A 17151-nucleotide genomic window follows, 5' to 3' on the forward strand; every position below is an offset into this window, starting at 1 on the left:
GGCCAAAGAGGTCTGTTTCATACGAAGAGGCTGGACCAAAGTTCTTTGAAGACTCTGTGCTTTACGAATTAATAATCTTGTTTTATAAGTGCAGAAGAGCTCTCTATGTGTCATTCTCGTCTTGTAGCCTGGTCATTCACGTGTTACCGATATCTGCTTTTACTTATTCATACTTTTGCATTTTCCATAACTTACCCTCTTAAACTCTGATCAGGGTGGGCGTTAATTTGGGGCCGGTAGCGGGAATAGGATGCACGCAGAGACCGAGCTATCCAGTGCATCGCAGCAGCCTCTGCACCACCAGCAGCTGCTTGGTGGGATTTCTCTACTCTTTCACACCCTTTTCCCTGAAAATCGGGAAAGTCAGCTTTTGTTCTTGAGAATATCAATTAAAACGTGTGATTTATTCCCCTTCATTTTTGTACTCAAAAGCGCTATGTTATATGGGCGACCACACGCCGGTCTGAAAACTGGTTTGCGTTATCATTAATTTGAGAGCTGTTTTGTTCTGCAAACTTTGTATAGATTCCCTGTTTTGTTTAGCTTGGCAGCTTTTTTTTTTGGTTTGTTTAAAATTGGTGATTAAAATAAATGGTTTCAGGCTTTTGGATTAGCAGGGAAAATACGAATTTTTTTGTTACTTGCAAGATCTCTGGTGCACGTGACAGAGCCCCTGTTAAAGGTTGCCAAGAAAGAATTGATCATCTAAATATTATGATGATGAAAATGGACTTATTTTTCCCTTTGCAAGTTTGCATTCGTGCCAAAAAGCAATTTTACTTTAAATCCTTACTTTAATCTCGCAGTGGTTCTTGCTGCGGGAAATATTTTAAGTGAATACAAGATTTGTGCAGTTTGGAAGAACAAAATGCTTGAAATGTCTCCATTATTTAGCACTATGAAAATATTTTTGCTTTTAGGGACGTCGCAGTAATACAGATTTTATTCTCAGAAATCTGTGATTATACAGGGGAAAAAATAACTGATGTAAGAGTAAGTTTATTAGCAAGGTGCCGTGGTTTAGACCGCCCAAAATTCCCTCCATTGATCTGAAAGTTAAGCAAATCATCTATGATACGTAGAATGTTGTTTCTTATTCTCTTAGTGGTTTCATTGCGTAATATCCCTTTTTGGGGTATTACACAATTTATCCTTGAATAGGAAGTGGAATATTTAGGCTTGCAGTTTTATGTAATTGACAAAAAAAGGGTGGCAGCAGATTCCCATACATCACTTTTTCCATGCGTCTCTCCAGCGGAGCTTGCTGATACCACCATTTTCAGTGTGAGCTAAGCACATTTGCTGGAATTTTTGTTTCCATAGTAGCGTCAGAGGTTTAACGTTTTCCTATATGACACCAACGGGAGTTTGTACAAACGCCAGCGTTGGAGTTTTATTTGGGAGGGTGGAAGTTCTCCAAGTACAACTTTACAGTCTTGTGGCTTGTGTTAGTAGTCACCGATTCTGCCAGCCCAGAGGTTTCGTGAGTGCTTGAGCCCTTCTGGCTTTGTTCTGCAGAGAAACCCAAACCCAAGCTGTTCTTTCAGGCCCTAATTACGGATGTACCTGCGATTGTGTATCTGAATATAACGTCAAGCAAGCAGCGAGTACAGGAGGAAGTAATCATCTATTTTCAGCAACCTGGGTGCCTTAATGCATTTCGTTAGCCCATAAGCTTCAGCAGGTTGCGGTGTCTCCGCTCATACTCTGTGTTACCGGGCAAGGATTTCATAGAATCACTTATGATCATTGTGGAGTTAATGGGAAAAGATAGATTAACTGTAGATCCTTGGATGCAAGCCCCATTTTCTTCTGCAGGCACCACCCTGATGTTAGCAGACCCCGGACCCCCCCACTTGAGATGATGACACTGGGTCTGAAGAGCGGGGCAGGGGCGAAACAGCCCTCCCGGCTGAGCGTGCCGCTGCTCAGGTGCAAGCATGAAGCAAACCCAAAGGATACTTTAATTTGGGGCATTGCACTTTTCCAACACGAAGAATTTTTAATGATGAACCTGGAGACTGTGTTCCACTGCTCCACCCTCCCTGCAATTTGCCTATGAGCGTCCTCTTTAACAGTTATAAAATTACAAATACTGGTAGTTGCAGCTGTCTTGGATGATTACTGTTTCATGGGAAGTTACGAGGTTTTTTTAATCTTAATGGGAATGAAGGTTTCTTGCTGTTTTTAAAGAAATTGAAGGCTTAATTCCAGACTAACTCTGAGCTTTTTGCCTTGGGACATGAGGCTATCTGGTGTGGCCACATCAAGTGAGGGTGGGAGGGAGAGACTTGCTGGTGTTTGCTGGGGTGTGCCTTTTTTTCCTCTCCCTGTATCTAGGATAAAAAGTCCCATGGAATGAGATAATTGTCTTGGTTCTAACTTCAGACAGTGGAAAGGAGACATGGGAGTGTTGGGGATGCCTTAGCCAGGCTAGCTGCAGCGGATGCAGAAGATGATGGGCAGCGAGCTGAGCTGGTCCTAATGGATGAGAGCAGAACCCCCTGGTCTGAAAGGGGGAAAACACATGAAAGCTGGATGGGAAAAAGGTAATTTCTGACTATCATGTGCCTAAAGCTTTATGTGAAGAGCTGCTCTCATGAGAGGTGGACCTACGCTGAGAGAAGACCTTCCAGAACAGCAGAGACAGTTTTCACAGCTGAAGGGGAGAGGCTACTTCTATGAGATGTCTATCTCCAAAGCACCCTCTCAGTTTAGCTCAAAATATTACTAAAGCAGCATGTATGAGATGTAAGCATTAAAGCATCAATGCCACTGTGAATAATGACCTAATCAGAACCTAGATCTTAATATGATTTTTGGCTCATCTTTCTGAAACCAAATTATTTCAGTTGTTTACAGCCGGGTGTGCTTTTTTTCCATGGCTTGGTATTCTGTCTTGCCTCCTAGCAGCTTGTTTACTGATATTAGCCCTATTAATGTCTGTTGGTAGAGATTTTCCTTTTCATTTGAGGGCTGACAGCCAGGACATCTTTGAAGTCCTTGAAGAATTAGTTGCCTTAGGAATTTTTCATGCTGTAACCTATTTATGTTTTTTCAACTCAGTTTTTGATCATTAACTGAATTCACAACAATCATCTTCATAAGGTCATTAATAAAGGTTTCTTAACCATGCTTATGGGCACTTAGGGCATTGTGCAATAGTTCAATAAAAACATTACAAAACACAAATAATCACAGCATATAAATAGAAAGAGGGACAGTCTGCAAAGATCTGAACATAAAGCCTGAAGGTATTTAGGAATTAGAGCTTTATTCAAGCCTACCTTTCAATGTTTTAAAAAAACCAAAAACCCAACCCCAAACACAAAACAGACCAAAAAAAAATAGTGAAAAGACTCTACTAGGAACACAACTCCAGAAGGCTGTGTTTTAAAGAAACAAAGAAAAAGACCAGAAAATTGGGGTAACTTCATTCTCCTGAATTCAACACTGGTTATACCAAAGAAGCAGTTTTTAACAGAGAAATCTACATTTTGGGGACCAATTTAAGTATGGAATTAAAGAGCTACCCACCTGCTCATAGGGTACCTGTAAGTCAGGATGGACGTGGTTAGATGTATGTACCAGAATACACAGGCAGGGGGGATTAAATAGTCAAAACCATATCATCAATCGAAACTTAAAGCTATTATATATACTTTTTCTGTTGCTTAATAGTCAAGCACAGTCCACTAAACCACTACAGTCTTCAGCTCTGTAAACCTGAAAACTTGGAGGATGTTGCATGATACCCGTTCCACTCCTCAAAGTGTATTTTCTACTAAAACCCTGAGCTATCAGTACAGCTGGAAAAATGTGTGTGTTAGAAAGAAGAGGAAAGTATCTCGTAAGAAGTTCTGAATTTCACTTCTGTCTTCGACAGTGGCTGGTGATGGCTGGAAACTACCGTATGACGGTTGAGGAATGAGCATCTGCTCATATTAGGTTTCTGTTATTGGCGTTTTTATGGCGATTTAGGCTTCCACATAGTAGCCTGTGCCTACTGGTGATTAAATAAGATAAAATTTTCCATGGTGGTGTGGTGGTTGCTTATAGGAAAGATAAGTGCACCTCTTAGCTCTCACCTGCGTTGCTCAGTAATTCCAAAGAGCAACTAGCTGTGGTGAGCATTGAGTATTTAAGTAATGGGAAAATGGTATGTGTGCACACGTGTCCGTGTTGGTCTCATTTTTTTCCCCCCATGATACTTTTTCTCGGCGATAGAAGAGATTTTCCACGTATTAATACTTTTACTACAGCCTTCAGATTTTATGTCGTCGCATGATGGTAGAGACCAGTCGATAGGAATTTTTTCATCAATGAATTCATCTGAATGGTACTTTGGCTTTTATTTGCTTTAAAAAGGTATGTTTTCCATTTAAGTGGGCAGTTGTTCAAGAGCTGTTGCAAAACGGTGTTACACAATGCAAGAATTCCTAATACATAAGCAATAGGCAGGCGTGGCAAGCTGTTGTAAGCTTTTTAGGTCAGTATGCCATGAATCAGTATTTATTATCTAACTTTTTCAGACTATGGAATTTTGACCTTTTAACTGTGCAGCTTAGTTTGGGACTGCGCGAGGAGGCGGATTATAGGCAACAAAATACTGTCGCTTCCGAAATCTTGGCATTCGTAGCCTCCGACTCAAAGCGAAGGCAGCTCTGAGGTGAAGTATTAGTAGTCTCACCATGTACAGCTTAGGCATCCGTTCTCTTCTTGATTAGCTAAATGCAAAAAGATGGAAGGCGTAAAAAAAGCTGTGTGTTTCCCGTGCAGCTCCCTCATCCGTGGGAGCTTTCTTTTTCAAGGGCAGGCTGTGACCTTTGGATGTCTGCAGCATTGTAACTGGGATGAAATCGTTTTATAAACAGTGCTCAAAAAGCATATTGATGGATACAGCGGTGCCCTGTGACGTTTTATCCCAACATCACGTAAATCCAATCTGATAATCTGTCAAAGCTGCTATTTAATGTGAGTGAATACTTCCAAACAGCAGTTCTTATTCTCCTACCCGTTTTCCAAAACTCTCCCATTATAGTTGCCAGCTTTATGGCGATGACGTGGTTCATTTGGTACTGGATATTTCTAAAGAAGAGAACGTAAATCCTTCTGTAAATTGATGTTCGTCAGTCAGCAAGCCCTTATGCCTTTCTGGCATAAAAATCCAAGGATAACAGCTTACGCGTAAGTCAGACAAAGCACAGAATGCTTTTGTGGAAAACAGCAGGTTGAGGACACAAGTTTCCTGATGAACGTTCCTGCTTCATAAAGCAGATTAACGTCTCTGAACTGTGATGTGAAACTGCATAGCGGATTATGTGGTTACTGCTGTGGCGGCTGTTCATGATTGATTGCATTTAAAAGCCCTCGAGATGCTTCACAGCGAATAAATGGGAAAAAACATGTTCTTGAGTGATTGGATAGTGTTTGGGTTGAGCATTCCCCCCTCTCACGAGGGCAGTGTATGCTAGTTGGCATTGGTAAGTCACCTGAAACCCGTTGTTCACCCCTGAATCAAGTCAGTATCTGGTTAGCGTTAAAAGCAGCAATGTTTTGCTGCCAAATCATTCCTCTGAATCTCCTGCTGTGAGTTTTTGCCTCCAGTATGTACTTAAAAATTTGCATAGTTTTCCAGTCTGGTTTTCAGATAATGACGGTCATTCAGGAATTGGTATTGGGATGATTTTATAGGATAGTCCTGTGTCTCCTTCTACAGTTCTGCAAATAAATCGCCCTGTTACACGTCACAAGCACTTACAGCATCCGCAAGCTGCTTACTGCATTAATCTCTGGATGGATTTAGAAGCCAAATGGCAAGGATGGATGGGAGCAGCACAGCACAGTCTCATCTGAAAGTCAATTGCAGGTTTGGCTTGTGCCTTTGTAACACGAGATGGATGTATCAGATAAAATGGGAAGACTAATGAAAACAAAGGGTGTTTCTTGCCTCCAGGGAAATACAAAATAACTCTTTGGGGTGTTCCAATTGCTTAGTTGCTCCCAATTTAAAAAAAAAAACCAACACTTTTGTCCCTGAACTACTTGAGAAGGGGAAGCTGTGTCAGAATTGTGGGTTTTTTTCCAGAGATTTTCAGGCATCTGATGGTGCAGACAGGTTTTCTGGTGGCCACAATAGGAGTTTGGTATCCAGTTGCTTTTGAAAATCCCAGTGACCTCTCTTGAATACTCAGTGACCATGAGCTTTTGTGTTACAGCACTGCCCAGGAATGCAGAGCTTTGCGGTCCCATTGTTTGGTCCCATTGTTTTCTGTGCGCGCCTATCTATTTTATAGCCTTGAGGGTGGTTCAGTAACTCCAAAGTACGTGGGATCCGCTCCTCTGTGGAGTTGATGGACCACAGGTGGTTGCAGTGGAAAGGATGCCTTCGCGTATGTTGTGTAGAGCATATGTAATGTGCATCCACGTTTAGGTGCTGGGCAGAGACTGGTGGTTCAAGTTGTGTGGGTGAACTTTCACAGCAGTTGCTGTAGGCTTACGCTGGGGTTAGGACCTTGTTGTGCCCAGCATTTTACAAATGCAGCGGTATGAGACTTCAAAAACCACTAAGCAGGCGTATTTTGGCAGAGGAACAGAGCCCGTTTGTTTAATCTGAGAAGACCTTACAAGCTAAATAGACCGTCCAGAAAAGAGGTGAGAGCAGAAACGGAGGCATCCGAGTACAAAATCCCTTTCACAAAGGAAGAGCGGGGCAGTGCGGAGACGGACTCAACCCCGCTCTCCTCCAGTGCCTCGTCCCCGGGAGCCGCCAGCAGTGGGGCGTGCTGAACCGGGCTGCGGCTGCAGCCACGCTTGGAGCCGCAGATCTGCTGCCCCGTGGCTCAATTACGTGTGCTTGAAACAAGAAGGTTTCCTGGATCCGTTTGTCCTAATGGTAGAGCACGGTGCCTCTTCTGTGCACAGAGGCAGAAGGGGAATCTGGGGGCAAGGGTTATGCTGCAGATGACTTTAAGGAGGGGAAAGATACCCACTTGGAGCTTTTTTTAATGCAGGTGTTTTGCAATGACCCTTCTCCTGTCACTTGAAGAACTCATGACATGTTTTCTGTTTCTATTTCAGGCCAAGAACATCCTAATAGCCTGCGGCACAAATACAATTTTATTGCAGATGTGGTGGAGAAGATAGCTCCTGCTGTGGTTCACATTGAATTATTTCGCAAGTAAACAAGATGCCCAGTTTTGATTTTTGTATTCTTGAAAACAGCTGCCAGTGTGCCAGAAATGTTGATTGATGCTATATAATAGCAAAGAGGTTTTTGAGATGATAAATAGTTGTCATGCTTCAGAATTAAAGATAATTTAAGAGTACCAGCAAAAAAGAAAGGGTTAAACTAATGCATGTGCATTATCTTTTTAATGATAGTAAGTAACAGCAGATATCTTAAAGCATTAAAACCACCAAACTCTTTTTGGCTGTGTATTATTTCAAATGATTTGTGATCTTTCAACTTTTTGCAGCAATAAATATTTATTTCCCATGTCTTCCAGACTTCCTTATTCGAAGAGGGAGATACCTGTTGCCAGTGGTTCAGGGTTCATCGTCTCAGAAGATGGACTGATAGTGACAAACGCCCATGTCGTCACCAACAAAAACCGGGTGAAGGTAGAACTGAAGAACGGTGAAACGTATGAAGCTAAAATTAAAGATGTTGATGAAAAAGCTGACATTGCACTAATTAAAATAGATGCTCAGGTGAGTCATTAAAGCAAGACACGTTTTATTCCTCTTAATTTAGTATCCTTCTTTCCGAAAGCTGTTGCTAATTTTCATGGTTGAAGGAAAGGCTAGTAGTTTAGTGATCTGAGTTATAGAGAGTCTTTGAGCTAGGGGGGTACACATTTTTAAAAGGCAAGCCTGTGGTTGGTAGTGGTTAATTTTACCACCTCTCAGCGTAGCGCAAGCAAGTACGTCGCACTTTTGTATGCATCTTCAAAATAAACCACAGCATCGTTTACTGGCTGGTTTACACACACGTTGGCTAACGTAACTCTCTCCCTCTGAGAAGAAATGGGGGTTGTTCCTTTGTGGTGGGTAGAGGGACGTATTAGTCTTTCTTGTGTGCCTATACTGAAGTCACAAATTGCTTTTAGAAGGCGCGTTTATCCCTCTGAAGGGCTGTACCACACTGATGTAGATATTAAAATGGAAAATGTCTTAGGAAGCATCTTGAACATGCAAATTAAAACCAGATTGGAAGGATGCTCTGACACTGCAAGTGGTTTTCTGAACAAACGGGAATGCAACTTCCCATCCATAGTCTTCCTCCATATCCAACGTACGGCTGTCAGCATTTTTCTGCCTCCGGCAACAGCAGAAAAGCTATCACACCATTCTGCACACGTCGACAGCGTAGCGCAAGTGGAATATTGTGTCGAAATACTGTGTAATGTAGATGCAATTAGATGCATGTGATTGCTTGGGGTGCTGCTCATATTGGTTTCCCTGGTTTGGACTGTTAGTTAATGACCTCCAAATTTAACGGGCAAGAATGTTTCATTTGAAACACATGACTCAAAAATCTGTAGATCTTGCAGTGTTGCTTTAGCTCAGACCTATTCCCCAGCGAGGCCAAAAGTGTTTGTGCCAGAGTTCATGACTAAATCAGACGTCTAACGCAGATGACCTAAGATGTGAAGTGCTCCTGCTGCTCCCTTGCCACCTTTGTCATTTGAAAGCTCTTTCTTTTTTCTTATTTAAAAGCTTCTTAATAGCAACATGGCAGAAAACCTTAACAATACCAAGAATGTTTTTTGCCATGTTGTTTTTTTCCTTTGTTTTCCTGAGGTAACCTATTTACACATTTACCAATCGCTTATTTTCTCATATTAAAATCAGCAAAAGCAGATCTGCAGTAACAAAGCACAGGGAAAGATCCCCAGGATGAGAACTGGCAGCGTTAGGCTGAGTGGCATATGGCAGGGAGTGAAGGGCGGCTGGAAAAGTGATTTAAAATTGGAAGCACAACGTGGTGGGGAAAGTAGACCAGAAAATGGTGGTGAAGGAAAGGACTTAAGGTAATGGGAAGGTGAGCTTCAGAGAAGGAAGAAGCTGGTAAGTCAATGAGAGGAGACGTTGAACTGATATGACAGATTGTTTTGAGGACTTAGAGAGCAGGCGTACAGTTGTATGTTATTTTTGGAGCCTAAAGAAGTGGCTCCAAAATTTCCCTGGTAAGCTCCTTGCGGGAAGGGAGAACCTGGAAGACTGGAAGCAGCTTGGAAAAAAGAGGATGCAGCCAGATGAGTTGCCTGTAGTGGAAACCACCACTGAACAGGACTGGAATTGGCAATTCTAGTTATGACTTGCAAGAAGGCAGATACTCTTCTTTTTAAAAAATTACTGCTGTGTAATTAAATGACAGTCATTGTCGTCTTCCATCAATTTAATTTTTGAATGTAGTTGTGACCCTGTTTTGCAAGTGGCACATCAGCTGGTCGTTTGCAAGTGTTTATCGTTCCAGGTTATTATCCTCTTACATTGTTCAGTCATGGAGCAGGAAAGAATATATGATTTTTGAGCTAACACGCAGCAGCTTTTACCATTTTAAAACCAATTATTCAAAAATTCATAATTACCTGTATACAGCTTATTAACTCCAAGGTACAAGGGTGTGCCTTTGGCTTGGTGTATTGTCTTCTGAAGCTGGCCAACACAGCACAAGCTTCAGGTTATGAGCGTTGCAACCTACTTAATATATTTGCAAATTCTTTAAGGCAGGAAACTAGTTCTGTCTTAGAGCTATCTAGAGCCAAATCAGCTACATTTTTCTTTTTGGGGGTGGAGAGGGGAAGGACTAATCTGTTCATATTCAGTTGTCTATGAGAAAAAGGGTTGGTTTTAATGAAACCTTGGGAAGCGTCTCAGTGCCTGGAGACCGGGCTCTTGCAGAAGGAGGCAGGCAGGCCCCCGCTGTCTTCCTCGCGTGATGTCAGCTTAGCACATCCATCTGGGTAGCAGGAGGTCAAATTTCTTATCTCTGCTCTAAATTAGATAGAATATGGACATAAACTTAGGTCTGACATACCCTCGGTAAGTGTCCTGTCAGTTGTACAACCCAGTACCTTGTGTGTCATTCCCCCGGCCCCTGCCTGTTGTGCCTTCAGGATAAATTTGAGAAGACTTGGGGAAAACTTCTTGTATCACTTGTTTTTTTTCTGGGAGACCAGTTTTCCAGCTAGCTTTAGTGACATGGCACTGGGAAATCCCAATCCAAGGTGAGGCCTGAGGCACCTCTATTTGTAGGACAGATGATGCTTTGCACTTGGACAGTTAGAAACACAAAATTTTAAGTGTTCACGAAAAGTTAAAATGGAAACACAATCAGCTGAGAAGTTGATTTTCAGAATGAACTTTCCTGTGACATTTTTATCCATCCGTTCAAGTTCAGTGTTTGAGCTTTCCTTTTTGTACTGAAATGCCTTGCAATCATCCAGATTCATGAAAGGCTTTTTAAAATCACAGAGGTAGTAATTTGTTGAAGTTTAAATGTATTTGATGACTAAAGAAGTCAATGTGGTGGTACAAATAACCCTTTAAAAATCTAGATATGGCATGAAAACCATCCCTAAGAATTTTTCTGAAGTAAGAGGTGAAGTTCGTCCTTTTGAATAAATTATTTGAAGGTGACATCAAAGATGCAGAATTTTTTTTTCTTCTGTTTTTCTGTGGCACGTTAAGGCAGGATCTGAAGGGTGAAGAATGCCTCTGTGGTTAGGAACAGAGCTGGGCTTGAAGTTTGAGTTCAGGCTGTCAGCTGGTATTCCTAAATCTGTTCAGGTTTTGCAGCAGCCTGCATGCTGCTTTTCTTTAAGGTGTGAACATCTGGCCAAAGACATTACTAGAACTAATTTGGCTTTGCTGAGTGCAATAGGAAATGAAAGAGGGTGGTAAAATCTGGGCAGCAGTAAGGATGAACCATTTCCCTGATTAAATTCTTCTCTATGGAAAAACATAGTGCAGTCAATGAGGAACCAAAATCTTGGAGCTGCTGTTCTAATCCTAAAATACGCTTATTTTTGCAGTCTCTGAAAGAAACTGTATTTCTTGTGTCCGTAGTGAGACACAACAGTTTGCTGAAGTGTTGAAAGTAGGAGGTAAGATTGGAGTAAAGTGTGGTAAACATGAATGCAATATAACTATCCTTCCAAATGCAAACAGCTTTGAGGAGACAGCAATACTGGAAAGAAACGGTTGCAGACAATTTGGATATGAACATGTAAAATTTATAAAACTTCCCTAGAAAAATTTGGACTTTGGCAGAGGCTGGTGAAGTAATCCATCCTGTGTGGCACGCGTGATACTGCAGTGAGCCCGAAACCCGTCAAAACTATTGCACAACACTCCAAAGCTAGCAGATGCTTTTGCGCTGGCAGAGCTTGATTATGAAATCCATCTCAAGACAAATAACGACCTTGTAAATGACAGTGTGCGATACAGCTGCTGAAAACTGTAAACACCAGAAGGAGGAAAGAAAATTTTAGGGGTCGTTTAATGGGCAACATCAGGGTTAATAATAGAGGGTAGAGTTACAAAAGAGCCCTGTGCCCTCAGCCAAACCAAAGCCAAAAGTAGTGAAAGGTGGAGGTAGATGTTTACCTGGAGACCCCTTTCACCCCTGGAAACTGGACGCTGCCCTGGAGAAATTTCTCTCTGTGGCAGGTGCCTATGGTTTGGCAGCGCATACAGAAGAGGGGAGCGTGGCGAATGGCTTTATTTTGAGGTGCATCTTCGTTCTACAGGCTTAAAAACCAGCCATGAGACACTTGCCACTGACTCTGAAATAGCACCTATGTCGTGGAAAACATGCCAGGGTTTGAAGATTTTTGTTCCTCAATGTGACCAGGTACCTGGCTTCTGCATCCCAGGCAGGATTTGGCATCCAAGTGATCCAGCAGTCGTGGGTTTGTGACCGATCTCTAATTTGCGGTGGTATTTCAGCCCTTTTCCTCAAGGTTTTTCCTGCATTTTACTAATAACCGCTTAGTTTGACACTTAAATCAACAAGACCTTCTGCCCTCATTCCTTTGGTGGTTTCGTGAGGCAATGCAGCGTCTGTATCTTTGTGGTCAGAGGGGATTTGCTTTTTTTCCCCTGTGTGTACAAACTGGAGGAAGCAGGAAAGCAAACTTTCCTGTTTATGTATCAATATTTTAATAGCCCACATTTTGAAAAAGCAAACTACTTGAATACCAGATGTAAGTGGCTTTTCTAAAATGCTATTTTACTTTGAAATCTGTCGCTGGATATTGCATTGCTTCCTCTCGAGAGCTTGAGGAAGCCCACATATTGGTTCCAGAAGTCTTCAGGACCCATAGAAACGAAATAGCTTGTAAAAAGCTTGCATGTTAACTCCTGTTTACTCATCAGTTTAGGCAGCAGTGGTTTCCTGCCATCTCCAGCTCCTAGTAGCCCTCGCTGCGGGGACGATGTGCCAGTCCAGCTCCACGCACAACAAAATGCTCACACACTTCCAGCATGGGTCTGCCAGCACCAGGGTATTTTATTTTATTTTAAGGGAGAATAGCAATATCTTTCTAGGTAATTGAAATCCTGGTGACATAGCAAAACAACGCTTCATCCTTTTTTCTTTTTTTCTGCAAGCTTCCCATGCTCCGTATTTAGATAAGGAGACTCAGTTTTGTTTTTCTAACTATAGATGAAATACTTTTGGAGGCTTGTAATGCATTCATCTTGGATTTTTCGTTTTCTTTGGCAATTTGTCAAGCAGTTTCTAGATTGTAGATGGTGCTCTACATTTTTTATATGCTCATGGCCTGTGTTTTTATTTTGCCGTAACGTATTCTGAAAAGTTAAATAGTTTCATTAATGAGAACAGAAATGCAATTCCCAGGGAAGTTACATGTTTTGCCAGAGTTACTTACAGCTGAATTAGCGTACCATACAAGCATCTGTTTCTTTTCCACCTAAAAATAAAAAGCATGAAGGAAATCTGTCGCTATTTAACACAAATTGAACTCAGAACATTTGTCTCCTTTTCATCAGTTTATTGAACTGCTTCCTGCAAATTCATGATCTTCCTTCCACAAACAAAGGGGATTACAGAGCAGAGAAGGGATTCACTTATTTCATGGATAAAAAAATTCCAACCGAAACACCCTCTGGTTATGGCCGTCTGTCTCTTGCTTTTTATTTCCCTATGGCATTCGCTGTGCCCGGTGGTGGTTACGTGCTGCCTCCCCTTTTAGTTTCAGAGCTGATTTGTCAAGGCTTCGCTTATTTTATCTGACTCGTGTTGCTAATATATATCAGGTGAACATCTGGCTCCTGGCTGATGATGCTGTTCTTCTACACTTGTCCTAGTCTCCCATGCCGAGCTGCTGCCTCCCATCCATGGGATAGCTGCATCTTATCGTTGGGTGAAGCCGTTTCTTGCGGTGGTGTGCAGCTCTGCGTTACGTGGGAGTTATGTTTATCCAGGGTTTGAGTCAAAGCCATACATAAAAATGTCTGAAGCCCTTTGGGATGAGAAAGGCTTAAAATATTAGCACTAATTAATGGCTCCTTCTCTGGCTGGGTGTAAACAGTGAGTCATGTGCCACTTAGGGTTTTGCATGTTTAGTCTTATTTCTGTGTACTTGCAGAATGCCTGCTTGCAGATTTGTTTTATTGAGTAAGCATGGATCCCAGCAGAGCCCCAGGCTTCATCAAATGAAAAACGGAGGCAACGAAAAGACGTTATGTGTTGCCCGAGGTCACGCAGTGAGTCACTGGGAAAGCTGGGTTTAGGTGCTGCCTATTTCTGGCTCCCTGTTCATTGTGCTGCAAGGCATGCTCGTTTGCCTGGGATTTTAATTAACTGTTGTGGCAAATCTATAGTTAACCGAAGAGAATCACGAGTTGTAACAGCAGTTACATCATCCTGATGACTATCAGATGTTAGGTAAAAATTGAAGAGTGCCCATTTATTAAGTGTAGTTATTAAGGGCCCTAGACCCAAGCACTTAAACTTGGTTTACAAGGACTGCCTTAACATCCTAGGCAAGAGCTTGCCAGTGGAAGGGTGTGAGGGCACAGGCAGAGTGTTCTGATACGATTCTGGTTACAATCACTGCTGTAAGTGCTTGCCCTGCATTTCCAGCACTCCTCTTGTGGACTGCAGAAGGGTGTGCTTCCCACTCCACTTTTGGTTGGCTTTGTACTGATTTCACTTCAAAACTGCCTCTACAACTTAAATAAAGACTTGAAGCTTTTTGATAATGGAAAGTTTAGTTCTGAATGTGGCAATGTTATTTTTAAGCTTTTTTAGAGAGAAACCCCAAAATGTAAAGCTACTACAATGCATATATTCATCATAACTAATTCTTCATGGCATTTACTTGTAGAGGCACTAATGAGAGTATTTACATGCAGTGCTGTTAGTGCGCTCTGCACCATGCTGCGAAATCGTGAGGAATAGCATTTCAAGTAGTATGCAAACCCCCTGACTTTCATTTACCGCATAGACTCACAGACCTTGGAGCTCTTCTTCAACTGTGCTCAGCATCCTTCTTGTTCTTTAAGTGTGATAGACAACCCATGCGGGTGGTCCTCCCGTCCCCTCCCCATGACATGCGGCTATGTAACAGGTCAAAATTCATTCTCTTGGCTAACAGAATATGACAAATCAAATGCATTAGTTACACTGTCTCAAGATAACTACAAATGTATTTTACATAAGGCTATATCTCTTGTAGAAACGTACTGCATAGAGAATGCGTTTTCCAAAGCTGTGTTTCATAATATGTGCAGAGCAAGGCAATTTTTGCAACTGATTTTTGTTCCTAGCAAAGGAAAAGTTAGCCAAACTCTTTCCAGAAGGCGTGTTGAATCACACGGATGACCCACAGCCAATCCATACAGCGTTAGACTTTGAACTGAAGCCTAGCTAGTATAGGCACAGGCTTGAAAACTCAGCACAATCAAAAGTAATTGTATTAGTCAGAGATTGTTCATGTTTTTTCTTTCTGCTGCCAAATGCGATTTTGGCTTCGTGACTGTTTTTGTGACTCAGGCACATTGTATAAATCTTTAACTTTGTACACAACCAATCTTTTTTTTCTATTAATGAAGAAAAAAAGATTTCTGTTTTCTTTTGCTTCTCTATGTTTCATTTGCTGATAAATGTCCTCTTTCTCTAGAAAGTATCTGTTTTCAGTGCACTGGGATACAAACAACACTTTTTGGGTTGTTTTTTTTAAAATAAGGAAAAGCAGTGCTTCTTGACCAACGACATCTTGAAAACACGTGCTACGTAAGCTTAATAGCATCTGGCGAGAGAAGGAAGGGCCAGGGTGCTCCCTCTATCCAAACAATACCCATATGGGGCTGTTTGTGTTGCATGTACTGCATGCTTCCCAGCACAGCTAATCGTGGCTGCCTCTTCCCCGCTGTACTGGAGAGGTCCCTTGGAGTCAGCGCTCTGGTCTGAGATTATGAACTGTTCAGCACTGTTGCCTTGGGATGTTGCTGCTTGTCTGCCATGCTGCAAACACGATGGGGAAACTGGGTATCGCCGCTGAATCCTTCTCAGAATTAAACCGTAGCCTTGCTTGGGTTTATCTATGGCTGCGGCACTGATAGGGACCGTGGATAATTAATATTTCATAGTAGGGCATTGCTGGTTGTGAAAACTTTCCTCTGAAAGATAATTAGAAAGGGAAATGTTTTTCTCCTTACTGTGGTGCCTATTCTGTTGCTCTTCCAACTGATTCTGTTTAACAAGCAGTTGGTTAATTATTTTCTTGCTGTCTGGAGACTGAAAGATAAGTTTCCATCGAGCATCTTATCCGGTCTGGGATTTGGCAATGAGTTTTATTGAAACAATCTGTTCATCTGAGTAAAATTTTGCTGGTGGAATTGTAACAAAGTTGGATAAAGGAAACACAGGACCAGGCTTGTTAAATATTAAAACCATAACTTCTGTATTTGCAGCAGCATGTAGTGATGACTGATGCCTTTATTTTTCACTCTGTGCTTTACAGACATTGAGTATCTCCTAGGATATTTGAAATAAAACTGTAGATGAAAAATACAAAGTGATGGGCATTTGGGTTAGTTTATATATACTAGTGGATTTTTGTCCCTAAGGGTGACTTACCGATACAGGCTTTCAAACTGCTGGTGACGGAAGACCCCTAAAGAGTTAGCTCTTGATTTCCAATTTAATCACGGAATATTTGCTTTTTGCCAAAATTTAGTAATGATTCAGCTTCTATTAAATTCTGAAACAAAATTATCGCTAATTTGAGAATCTGCACAAATAATCACGGCATACTAAATATTGCCTTGTTTCTTTGCTGTGTGAGCACACAGTATATAGCTTTATGATTCCATCAAGTATAGGCAGATGAATCTGTGTGCTTTGGAACAGGTATGGGATGAAAAAGGCACCTTTACAAGTTTTCCGGAAGGAATGAATTACAAGAAGCAGTATGAAGCCAATTTGTACCTCCATTTTAGGTGCACAGCTCAAGAATACCTTGAAGGTACCCTGGTTTTTAATAAAGTGACCATGTTGCCCACCCCTTGGAAATTGGTTTAAGTTAATCTCTAGGTGGGGCTTCCACTGTGTCTGGAATCACTGGCCTGTTTTGAACATTTGTACTAATGCCTTTTTCCTTTTGGGGCTGAGTTTGTTGAGCGAAGGAAAGAATTTTGAAGTGGGGCGAGCTTGGAGGAAAGCTATGTTAAAGTTAGGTTTCCCTGCAGACTTCTTTTGTTTTGATTTCGGGTTCAGTAACCTCCTAATCCTCCAAATCCTTAAGTCGAAACCTGAATTTATACATGTCCAGGTCCATTGATGCTAATAGAAACAGTCTAGCGACATGATTAAATGTAGTTGAATACCTGGGGAGGGTCAGGATCATTTGGACAACAGAATAAACATAAAGGGAGTAAAAAAAATGGGTAACATCACTGAAAGAGTAAAGACTGATTTTTAAAAATGCAAAGCAAAGGAGAAATGGAGCTCAGTGTGCATTTTACAGGCAGGTGATAAATAAAGGCAAAGTATTTATTTGAAATGTGATCTGTTTCAGAATACCCTTCTTAATTACTTGGTGAGTGGGAGGTCTTAGGAACATCCCAGCTGTTTTCTGGTTGCTGTGCGGGGGCTATTGGTCCAGTTTGATT

At 41.6% G+C, this 17151-nt stretch overlaps 1 protein-coding gene across 1 annotated transcript in view; it reads left to right on the forward strand.

Moving 5' to 3' along the window:
• Positions 1-17151, forward strand: part of HTRA1 (HtrA serine peptidase 1) — a 35206-nt gene that overhangs the window by 9707 nt on the left and 8348 nt on the right. Inside the window, exons 2-3 of the mRNA XM_059821113.1 lie at positions 7081-7180; positions 7509-7713. Of these exons, the coding sequence (XP_059677096.1) occupies positions 7081-7180; positions 7509-7713 (305 nt within the window). The remainder of the gene's footprint in view (positions 1-7080; positions 7181-7508; positions 7714-17151) is intronic.

Source organism: Gavia stellata, chromosome 9, assembly GCF_030936135.1.
Source record: "Gavia stellata isolate bGavSte3 chromosome 9, bGavSte3.hap2, whole genome shotgun sequence".
NCBI classification, from domain to species: domain Eukaryota; kingdom Metazoa; phylum Chordata; class Aves; order Gaviiformes; family Gaviidae; genus Gavia; species Gavia stellata.